Genomic DNA, 12,210 nt, shown 5'->3' with positions numbered 1-12,210 from the left:
CTTCTCTATCTCTCTTCTTGCTCCTCGCCGGATTCCTCGCCTCTCCGTCGCTCTCCGACCCGACCGAGAGCCAAGGTTACTCCGACTGCAAGCCGACCAGCTACCGCTGCGGCGGGAGTACATTCGAGATTTCCTACCCGTTCAGGCTCCAGGGCGCCCCGCCTTACTGTGGGCACCCGAAGTTCGACCTGACGTGCGCCGACGACACCACGGACTACCGCGTCGGCTCCATCGACTACACGTCCCGTACATTCACCCTCGTCGAGCTCCTCTCCGACCACTCCTGTCCCCTGTCCCTCACCAACACCGGCTTCAACTCCAGTCTCTTCAACCCCAGTCTCTTCAATTACACAGAAAGCGATGACGTATTGACCGTCTACTACAACTGCTCGCCGGCCTTGGTACCCTTGTTCACCAAATTTCAGATACCGAACATCACGTGTTTCTCCCATGGGGGCAATGGCTACCAGTCGTTTTATAGGTTTGAGGATGAGCCACAGCGCCGAATCATGGACGTCCGGGCACTCTGCACCTTTAAACGGCGTATACAAGTCTGCGGCGAACAGTTATTTGAGGAACGGGACGAATGACTTCGGGAGGGCGATGAAGCAGGGGTTCGGGTTGTTCTGGAAATCTGGTGAAGGGTGGTGTGATAGGTGCACCAACTCTGAAGGGGTCTGCGGGAACGATCCGAAGACGGAGGACGGAGGGGCTTGCTTCTGTTCGAATTGGTCGAGCGATAATGGCACTTGTGTTCCGCTCTTCAGTATGTTCCCTGATTCTCTCTGTTCTCTTGGTTGATTTCTTGATTCTTTTAGTTGAATGTGATGAATTTGGTATACGTTAGACAGATGGGCTAAGTCAGGTGATCTTTGACTAACCTGATTGGTACAAGGTTTTACTTATAAGGGTTCTATGGATTTTTGGCTGAGATGAAATTAAGTCTATGTGTGCTATAGTTCCCTAGAGTAGAGAATTTGCACTATGTACTTCGTAGTGTGCTCCTGGTCGTTGGTTTATCCATTTGTAACAACTTCTTGATGATAAGCTTAGAAGTCAAGTTTAAAGTGCCATTTCATTGTTAATCTGTTAATTTTTGCTCTTAAGTATCCTATCAATTATCATCAAACTATATCTACACAGTACTCTGTAATGATCATTATTCAAATTGTGTTTTCTTTAGATGTCAATCTTTTTTTTTTTTGTGACTCAATGTCAATCTTAATTTGTTCCAGTTGTTCTATCTTTTATGTAAATTTCTGATTCAGTGTTCTTTATGTTTCAGAGAAAGGCAGTGGAGCACCAAGGACAATTATTGGAGTAGGTAATGAATCTATGTTGAAATTTAAGCTAGCTATATATATTTTTTTATAAATATGTCCTGATGGTAACCTGTCTATTTAATACTGCGTCGTAGTATCCTACTTGAGATTAACAAGTGTAATTATGAAGTGTGAGAGTAGCTAGGTGCCTGCACACTGCAAGTAAAATTCCTTAGTTTCTCTGCTTCATAGATTAGATTATTATGTACTTTCTTATACTAGATGACCCGTCCTAACCTTTACCGGTAAAATATAATACATTTTTCAAGAAGTGTCATGTGAAATTAGATTTAATCAACCCATTGGATTATCGCACACTCTTATGAAGGGTGCTGTGAAGTAAAATTTAGTGTTGGGCGCAGAGTCACGCCCACCGCCGCGGAAGCGATATCACCTGAGAGAAAGCCCTTGCTTTTGTTGTCACAAAAGCACAAGTCAACCTCTATATTCTTGTTTCTCAAAGGAAACGAGAATAGATAATGAAATTCTTATTTCTCAAAGGAAACAAGAATTGAAAGTGATATATTTCATCAAAGTGAAATATACACTCTTCCTCTCATCAGCTCTAAGACCGAATATTGAGGGAACCTACAAGCAATAGCCAACAACCCAGAAAACAGTAAATACACGAGATTTACGTGGTTCGGCAAACTTGCCTACGTCCACGGGAGGGGTGAGGGGAGATTCCACTATAAGGAGAACACCGACGACTTGTACAATCCACAAGTTCGTCTCAAAGAAAAAAATCTATTAATTTTTACCCAAAAGAAATTACCCTCTTTTGTAAAAATCTCTCTTTTTCTCTCTCCTCAAAAACTCTCTACTTTTCTCTCAGGAACAGCCGAAAAAACTTTTCAACCTCTCTGCTTTTTCCGCAGTCTTTTCCTACAGCAGCCGACTTTGATTTCCCCACACGTTTTTCCCCTTCTTCAGAAAACCTAGAAACCACGTTCGTTCCTATTTATAATCAAAGAACAAAACCGAAAGCAGGCCCAAAAGCAAAAAATCCGGCCTGCTTAAAGAAAAACTCCCGCTGGCTGTCTCAGCCACACACGTGGGTGTGGACCCCACTCGCAATTCTCCACCTCGTACATCATTTGATAAACCTCAAATTATGGACGAACATCAGAAGAACACCGCGAACATCACTAGAGATCTGAAATCGACCAAACCAGGCCAAAACCAGGTCAAACCAGCTGCGCCACTTTACCGCGGCTGCCTACGTACCCTCCACCGGAATCAAGCTAACCGTAGTTCAGATATTGTTCTCCATCATAGTCTCCACCTCACCTCATCACCGCCCCGAAGGGCCATGCCCTCTCCGGTAAATCAACACGGGCTGATATGAAGCAAGTCCAAGCAATGCTTAAACTTGCTACCTGTGACCACCTTGGTCAACATGTTTGCTGGATTCTTATTTGTGTGCACCTTCATGAGAGAAATATCACCTTCCTCTATGACATCCCGCACAAAATGATACCTGACATCGATATGCTTGGTACGAGCATGATGAACTTGATTCTTCGCTAAGTGAATCACACTCTGACTGTCGCACCATAAGTTCACGTTTTCCTGCTCAATTCCCAAATCGTCTAGAAGACCCCACAACCACAATGCTTCCTTCACTCCCTCCGCCATGGCCATATACTCGGCCTCTGTAGTAGAAAGTGCCACTGTAGCCTGCAACATCAATCGCCAACTAACTGGAGCTCTATGTATCCTGAATACATAACCAGTAGTAGATCGCCGTCTATCTAGATCACCCGCATAATCAGAGTCAACAAACCCATCAATCTGACATGTATCTCCACCAAAACACAGACCCGTATCCGCGGTACCTTTCAAGTACCTCAGGACCCATTTTCACCGCTTCCCAATACGCCTTTCCCGGATTCGCCATGAATCTGCTGACCACACTAACCGCCTGTGAAATATCTGGACGTGTACACACCATGGCGTACATCAAACTGCCAACTGCACTAGCATAAGGAACACGCTCCATGTGTGCCTTATCTTCCGCTGTAGTGGGAGATTGTTTACCCAATGGAGTCGCTACCGACTTTGCACTTTGCATCCCGAACCTTGTGATCACCCGCTCTATGTAGCCCTTCTGACTCAAGAACAATCGCCGATTCTCCCGTTCTCTTCTAATCTCCATACCCAGTATTTTTCTAGCAGCGCCCATGTCCTTCATCTCGAACTCTTTACCAAGTTGAGATTTTAGCCTATCTATCTCCACCTTGCTCTTAGAAGCAATAAGCATGTCATCCACATACAAAAGGAGATAAATATAATCACCTCCACGAAGCTTCCGAATGTAAACACAGCAATCGTAATCACTTCGGGAAAACCCATGCTTCAGCATGAAGGAGTCAAATCGCTTGTACCACTGCCGAGGAGATTGCTTTAGTCCATAGAGTGACTTCCTCAAGCGACATACATGATGTTCCTTATTCTCAACCTTGTAGCCCTCAGGTTGATGCATGTAGATTTCTTCATCCAAGTCTCCGTGCAAGAAGGCCGTTTTAACATCGAGTTGTTCCAGCTCAAGATCACCATGAGCAACAATACTCAATAGCACCCGAATAGAAGTGTGTTTCACCACCGGAGAAAAGATCTCATTGTAATCCACACCCTCTCTTTGTGCAAACCCTTTAGCCACTAGCCTCGCCTTGTACCTTGTACCACCGAGCTCTGAAGGATCTTCCTTTCTCTTATACACCCACTTACAACCAATAGCTTTTCTTCCTACGGGCAATGGGACCACCTCCCATGTTTGGTTCTTCCGAAGAGATTCCATCTCCTCCTCCATCGCAGCCAACCAACTCTCACTATCTTTATCCCGAATAGCTTCCTTGAAGGAGACCGGCTCATCTTCCTCCACCGAGAGTGCGTATTCAACCAAATTAACCTGCCCATAGTGCTTCAGGGGTTGATCAGCCCCCAGCTTCTGTACCTGCTTGTATGCTCGCTTTGGCCTAGTGGAAGCCAAAGTATCCTCGAGCTGCTGTTGTTGTAGTGCCTGTATATTCTCATGCTGAACCTCCTCCTGCTCAAGCTCATCATCTACCTGATTTCCCAGTGCCTGTGTATTCTCCTGCTAAACCTCCTCCTGCTCAAGCTCATCATCTACCTGATTTCCCACTTGAACATGACTAGAACCTGGTTGGTCTTTAGGTTCTATCTCAATAACCTGGGACTTTGAAGTCCCAACAGTCCCAACACCATCATCCTTGGGCGCCCTAGCAATCATGTATTTTTCATCAAAGGTAACGTCCCTGCTGATTACGAACTTTGAATCTTCTGTACACCAAAGACGGTAGCCTTTTACGCCCTTTGCATACCCCAAGAATATCGCCTTCTTGGCCCTCGCGTCAAGCTTTCCCTCGTTGACGTGATAATAGGCGGTACATCCGAAAATTCTGAGCCTCTCATAATCCGCATGTTCCCCTGACCACACCCTATAGGGTGTATCACCATCTAATGTCGAATGTGGAGAACGGTTCACAATGTAACATGCTGTAGCCACTGCTTCTGCCCACCATTCGTTGCCCAATCCAGCATAAGATCGCATACTCATTGCCTTTTCCCGCAATGTTCGGTTCAGTCTCTCCGCGACCCCGTTCTGCTGTGGTGTTGACCTGACTGTCCAGTGTCGAACAATGCCCTCCTGATCACAGAACTTCTTGAAAGCACCATCTGTATACTCTGTACCGTTGTCAGATCTTAGTGTCTTCAATTTCTTGCCCGTCCTGTTCTCAACCATTGCTTTCCACTTCTTGAATGTCTCGAATACCTCATTCTTATGCTTAAGAAAATAAATCCAAGCATACCTAGAATAATCGTCTATGAACGAGACAAAATACCTGGAACCACCCTTGGAAGTTGTCTGAGCCGGACCCCAAACATCCGTGTGCACATAATCTAGTATACCTCTGCTCTTGTGATTGCTTTTCAAGAATTGGACCCTGTGCGCCTTTCCGTACACACAATCCTCACAAAAATCCATGCAAGGTTTCTTCAGATTCTTCAGCAAACCCTCCTTACCAAGCAGAACTAGACCATTCTCTGACATGTGCCCAAGCCGCCTATGCCATAACCGTGTGTGCTCACATGGGTCTCCACCACTTCCTTCAGTTCCAACCGCTGCATCTCCTGTCACCATCGTACCCGAGAGAGTATATAGATTACCGTGACGTACACCCTTCATCACTATTAGGGAACCTCGAACAACCTTCTTCACTCCGTTCTCTCTAACAATCTTGCAGCCACCAGAGTCCAATGCACCCACTGAGATAAGATTCTTCCGCAAGGCGAGAAAGTGCCGCACGTCCGTTAGAGTTCGAACCACTCCATCATGCATCTTGATTTTGATATCACCTAGCCCCACCGTTTTACAAGCATGGTTGTTCCCCATCAATACGGTTCCACCATCAATGCTCCTGTAGGTAGTAAACCACTTCCTATTTGGACACATATGGTAAGAGCAACCAGAATCAAGAATCCACTTCCCGGAGGTATCCTCGTCACCCGTGACGACATAGCATTCCTTCTCGCTCCCTTCCTCCGATGCGTAACTCGCCTCTTCCTTGCCTTCTCTTCTCTCGGTCTTGTTGTTGTTCTTTTTCCCACCTACTCTCTTGTTAGGACAGTCAACCTTGAAATGCCCAACTTCACCGCATTTGAAGCACGCTCGTCCCGCAAGGGGTCTCGATTTAGATCTAGACTTTCCTCCCTTGCCTTTTCCTCGCTCATTGCTCCTTCCTCTAGCAAACAATCCCTGCGCTTGTTCTTTGTTACCACCAGTAGTCATGTCACTGGTTGCAATCTTCCGAAGGTCATCCGCTAGAAGTGCCGTTCTAGTCTCATCCATCGTCAAATTGTCTCCCACAAGCATCAGTGTTTGCACCAGGTTCTCATAAGATTTCGGCAGAGATAGAAGTAGTAGAAGAGCCTGATCCTCGTCTTCTACAGTCACATCGATGTCCTTCAGGTCCGATATAATCCTATCAAACTTGTTGATGTATTCCCGGATTGATGAGCCCTCCTCCATCTTGCAAGTATACAATTTGGATTTTAAATAGATCCGGTTCGTTAGACTCTTCGTCATGAAGGTGCTTTCTAACTTCGACCACACGCCCGCAGCCGTTTCCTCTCCATCTACCAAGAAAGCTATATCCCTTTCAAGGCAAAGGATAATCGACGCCCGTGCTTCCAAATCCAGCTCCTCCCAATCCTCATCAGACATATCCTTGTGCTTCTTCTCTTTTCCCGCCAAAGCTTTGTGTAATTTCTGCGAAATCAGCGAGTTCTTCATCTGCATCCTCCAATAAGAAAAATCATTCTTCCCATTGAATTTTTTAATCTCATATTTTCCCACTTTAACTGTTTTACTTGTTGACGCCATTCTCCGCTTGTATTAATGAATCCGCTTCTCTCAGGAAATTACCGAGCACCACCTCAAATCAGAAGCTACACCACTCCCAATCTGAATAACAGCTCTGATACCAATTGTTGGGCGCAGAGTCACGCCCACCGTCGCGGAAGCGATATCACCTGAGAGAAAGCCCTGGCTTTTGTTGTCACAAAAGCACAAGTCAACCTCTATATTCTTGTTTCTCAAAGGAAACGAGAATAGATAATGAAATTCTTATTTCTCAAAGGAAACAAGAATTGAAAGTGATATATTTCATCAAAGTGAAATATACACTCTTCCTCTCATCAACTCTAAGACCGAATATTGAGGGAACCTACAAGCAATAGCCAACAACCCAGAAAACAGTAAATACACGAGATTTACGTGGTTCGGCAAACTTGCCTACGTCCACGGGAGGGGTGAGGGGAGATTCCACTATAAGGAGAACACCGACGACTTGTACAATCCACAAGCTCGTCTCAAAGAAAAAGATCTATTAATTTTTACCCAAAAGAAATTACCCTCTTTTGTAAAATCTCTCTTTTTCTCTCTCCTCAAAAACTCTCTGCTTTTCTCTCAGGAACAGCCGAAAAAACTTTTCAACCTCTCTGCTTTTTCCGCAGTCTTTTCCCACAGCAGCCGACTTTGATTTCCCCGCACGTTTTTCCCCTTCTTCAGAAAACCTAGAAACCACGTTCGTTCCTATTTATAATCAAAGAACAAAACCGAAAGCAGGCCCAAAAGCAAAAAATCCGGCCTGCTTAAAGAAAAACTCCCGCTGGCTGTCTCAGCCACACACGTGGGTGTGGACCCCACTCGCATTTAGTCAATCACTTGAATCACTTGAGTGGTTCCTTACCCTACTTGGACTTACCTTGTTGTAAGCACTCCGGTGGAATAGAAATTGTGTGTGTGATACTTTATCAAAGTAGAAAATCATGTATATGCTTCTTGGCGTTTCTTTGGCATGTCCTAACCTGGTAAGATTTAGAACCCGCGGGAATGCAGATGAAATATTCACGATTGATTATAGGAACATCTCCGCATGAACTCACATTTGTTTTTTTTCCCCTTGGTGTTGGTGGTGGTGGTCCTTTTTTTTTTTTTTGAGGGGGGGGCGGGGGGGGGGGCGTTAGGGGGTATCACGATTCAAAATATGGTGCTACTTCATTAACTAGCTGAATCAGACAGCAGGTTTCTTTATGATTTACTGTTCAAATCCGTCTTTTTTTTTTTAAATTACTTTCCAACTAATACACATTATGTCTTTGCTGTTGTGCATGAGAAGACCATGTATTCTTTTGTGGGGTTTTTATGTTAGATTTGACTCCAGTCTGTGTAGAGTTTACAATTTCTACTATTGGAATGAATTAATGAATCACTTACTGACTGACTACGTTGCATGGGTACGGATAGGAATATGTGTATACGGGTGTTGAATAGGGCTTAGAATTGAAAAGCAGCCAATACTAGGCCCACGAGAAGGGATTCTTACTCTAATGCATGGATACCTGACTCGTCTTGCACGAACTATCTGTGCCCACATAAGAGTGGTTTGACATATCTGAAGATTACAATGGGGTGGCAATCATCATGAGAAAGAAGTCTACTTCAAGACTGTCAGCGTCAGAAACATCAAGGTGAACATGTTTGACGAGATGGTGCGAACTCTTATGAAAGTTCGGCACGTTTTTCAGAGTTAATAAAGAACCTAATTTCTTTGCGAGCACTTGAAAGTGTGGGATGCAAGCCGTAGGTGAAGGTGCAACAATTAAGATGATAAGGGGACGATGGTCTTGTTGCAAATGGAGGTGTTGCAGCTACAGTGTCTAGATAATAGAGATAGTTTGCAACTAATGTTTTGTAGTTTTATTCCTTATATCAAAATTAACATTGAAATATGATCTGTAGGAGTCTTATTGATGGCATGCATTTAAAAATGGGTCAGTATAAGCACTAAGATGACATTTCCTCTTACATTTATCAGCTAGCAATTTTTCTAAGTTTATGTTGGTGGGATTCATTTAGGGACAAATCATGTGATTATTGTTTAGATGCTTTAAAACAAATTTTTTAAAATTTTAGGAACTTATTCATCACATTCTGTTTCCTTTTCAGGTTCTGCTCTAGGAGCAAGCTTCCTCTTGGTATGTCTAACTCTCTATTTGCGCAAGAATAGAAAGGTTTCCAATGATAAACATATTGAAGTATTTCTAGAGGAATATGGAGCTTTGGCCCCTAAAAGATATTCATATTCAAATGTGAAAAAAATAACCAAAGCTTTTCAAGAGAAACTCGGACAAGGTGGTTTTGGCACCGTGTTTAAGGGCACTCTCAGCAATGGTCATTTGGTGGCAGTAAAGATATTAAAAGATACTCAAAGTGACGGGGAAGAATTTATCAATGAAGTTGCAAGCATTTGTAGGACTTCTCATGTCAATGTTGTTAGCCTTTTGGGCTTTTGCTATGAGGGATCAAAAAGAGCACTCATCTATGATTTCATGTGCAATGGTTCACTTGAGAAATTGCTCTACGCAGAGAAACCGAAAACAACTCTGGAGTGGGAAAACTTGTACCGGATCGCAATTGGCATTGCTAGAGGGCTGGAGTATCTGCATCGTGGATGCAATACACGCATAGTACATTTTGACATCAAGCCTCATAATATATTGCTTGATCAAGATTTTTGTCCCAAGATTTCTGATTTTGGACTTGCAAAATTATGCCAAAAGAAAGACAGTATAATTTCCATTGCAGGTGCTAGAGGAACCATTGGATATATTGCGCCAGAAGTTTTCTCAAGAAATTTTGGAATGGTGTCGAGTAAGTCAGATGTTTACAGTTATGGAATGATGGTGCTAGAGATTGCTGGAGGAAAAAAGAAGCTCAATGAAGGTGGCAATAGTAGTGAAGAATATTTTCCTCATTCGATATATGAACATTTAAATAAACATGGCAACCTATTAGCTTATGGAATGACTGCTGAAAGTGAAGAAACCGTAAGGAAAATGATATTGGTTGGCTTATGGTGCATTCAAACAATGCCTCAGAATCGACCTCCAATTAACAGAGTTATAGAGATGTTGGAAGGTAGTGTTAATGACTTGCAAGTTCCACCACGGCCATATCTATCTTCATCCCCATTGCGATCAGTTATCGGTATTTCATCTCTTCAGGATATTTGTTCGGATGATTGCAGTTCTATAATTCATTCACCACAAGTACTTTAGTGGGAGAAGATAACGCTTGTAATCACTTAAGTAATGCGTTTGATGTATGTTAGTCGGTTCGAACTCTTTGAAGCATAAGTTCTGGGAAAAAAGAAAAAAGTAATGCGTTTGATGTATGTTAGTCGGTTCGAACTCTTTGAAGCATAAGTTCTGGGAAAAAAGAAAAAGAGGTGCTCTATAAAATTTAAATATTGTTGGCCGTAGGAGAATCTACTGTGAGAACAATAAATTTTCATATTTTTTTCTAGTTAGTGTAGCTAGTTGTATCATCTGTACTTGAAGCTTGTACATTTTCATCACAACTTCTTGTTGCAAATGCAACTACACAAGGAAGATTCAGAAGCTGTGGATCAAAATGCCAGTTTGTATCTTCCATGTTCAAGATTCTTCTTCTTCAATATAATTAGAGCTACAGGGAAAACGTTTTAAAGGAGTAAGATTGATTTTCTCCACAAATACCAAGTTCCCCCAAATTTGATTCAATTAGAAATAGAGAGTTTAGTGTTACGACTGTTTATAGTACTGCATCTTTTATGGACACGTCACACAAGTGGAAGCAAATCCTATGCGTATATAGTTTGTACTTCTTATAAACATGCACAACATAAAATTAGTATTCAGTACAATGCGATCATCTGTGTTGTGGACCCAATGGTCGAAGTTCGTGAAAAAAGATTTATCCCTAGTAGCATATATTTTATGTTAATTCTTTAAAAAAGACTTTTTTTTGAAAATTTATTAGTAAAACCGACCATTTTTCTCTTTAATTAGCAAAATTGATCACTTTTTGTTAATGTCATTACAGCTGGTCAAAAAGTGATCGATTTAGCAAGATAGAGACTTAGAAAAACATAATTAGTGGTCACTAATTAATGGTTAACTTGACTAATAGTCCCATGAATTTTAAAAGAATTAGATTAACCATTAATTACTGACCACTAATTACAAGGGACCAGTAGCCCCACATTTTTAAAAGTCTCTATATTGCAAAATCTATCACTTTTTAGCACGCCATAATGATGTAACAAAAAATGGTCAATTTTGATAATTAAAGTAAAAAATAGACGATTTTGTTAATAAAATGTCAAAAATGATTTTTTTTTCAAAAATTTCTCCTATACTTTATCTTATAATGAATTATAATTAGTTTATTAAAATTTTCCAACTATTGATTGCTGTATATCATGAAAAAAAATTTATTTTCATAAAAAACAACTGTTAATAAATCAAATGTTCCGAAATTAGCATGTAAATGTACTCATTTGAAAACTTTGGGGATACTCGCATGTGTATAGCTAAGGGTATTAAATTATAAATTGTAAAATCTTTAGGGTATATAAATGTTATAAAAAACAATTGAGGGTATGTAAATGCAAAGCAGGGAAACAATAGGGAACATAAGTGAAATCAAGCTGTTACTTGACCTAAATCCTTAAAATCTGATTCCTCCACCTATGAGGTTCTAAGGTGATAAGCTGCATATGAATAGTATTTCAGGTCTTGATTTCAACTCTCTTAGAAAAAGCACCCACTAAGAATTTAATTTAATGAATTACATTAGGCTTTGGGGTTGCCCGTTAGCTTGATTCGTGTGAAAGTTCCTCGACAAAAAAAAAAAAATATATATATATATTCCACCCCTCCCCCCCCAAAAAAAAAAAAAAAAAAAAAAAATCCTCCCACCCCTCAATTTTAAACATAGCGGGGGAAACCTCTGATTTGGGTAAAGGGCAAGTTGTTACAATTGGTTCCCAGACCCAAGAGCTAAAAGGAACTTTATTTTACCCCAATTCAAGGAAACATCTGATTTAGGCTGAATGATGAATTTATGGGATGAAGGAGATGATGGTTTTGTGGGAGGTTGTTATTTACCCTGTGACTTTTTATAAGAAAGGTTTATTACGAGTATATTCCTTAACAGTGAGGTCTGGTTAAAAAAAAATCCAATGGTGAATATTTTCTGCAAATATAGGCAAATGACCCCCACGAAGCCCCTCTCTTCAGAAAGCAAATGACCCCCAAGAGGCGCCGGTTGCTCTCTCCTTTTGCAGGTAGTTTCATTCTCTTTCCTTTGTTCTACTCATTTCCCTTTTCTTTTTGTATATATATATATATTTTAAAATTTTTGGTTAATAAAATGTTAACTTGAAATGGGTCTGCGAGATTAAAGAAGAGATTTTTACCCATTTGAGATGTTGGCAGTAAACAAAAAGATGTGCTATAACCTTAAAAGCAAGAGGGT

General features: G+C 41.5%; 1 protein-coding gene across 1 annotated transcript; it reads left to right on the top strand.

Moving 5' to 3' along the window:
• LOC109824619 (LEAF RUST 10 DISEASE-RESISTANCE LOCUS RECEPTOR-LIKE PROTEIN KINASE-like 2.1) lies at positions 550–10,393 on the top strand. The gene is made up of 4 exons (XM_020394371.1): positions 550–766; positions 1,286–1,324; positions 8,857–10,067; positions 10,137–10,393. The coding sequence occupies exons 1-3, from the start codon at positions 604–606 to the stop codon at positions 9,966–9,968; spliced, it is 1,314 nt and encodes a 437-aa protein (XP_020249960.1). The 5' UTR covers positions 550–603; the 3' UTR covers positions 9,969–10,067; positions 10,137–10,393.

This window comes from Asparagus officinalis, chromosome 1, assembly GCF_001876935.1.
Source record: "Asparagus officinalis chromosome 1, Aspof.V1, whole genome shotgun sequence".
NCBI lineage: Eukaryota > Viridiplantae > Streptophyta > Magnoliopsida > Asparagales > Asparagaceae > Asparagus > Asparagus officinalis.
The sequence above is the reverse complement of the archived record's forward strand: the minus strand, read 5'-3'. Positions and strand labels throughout refer to the sequence as shown.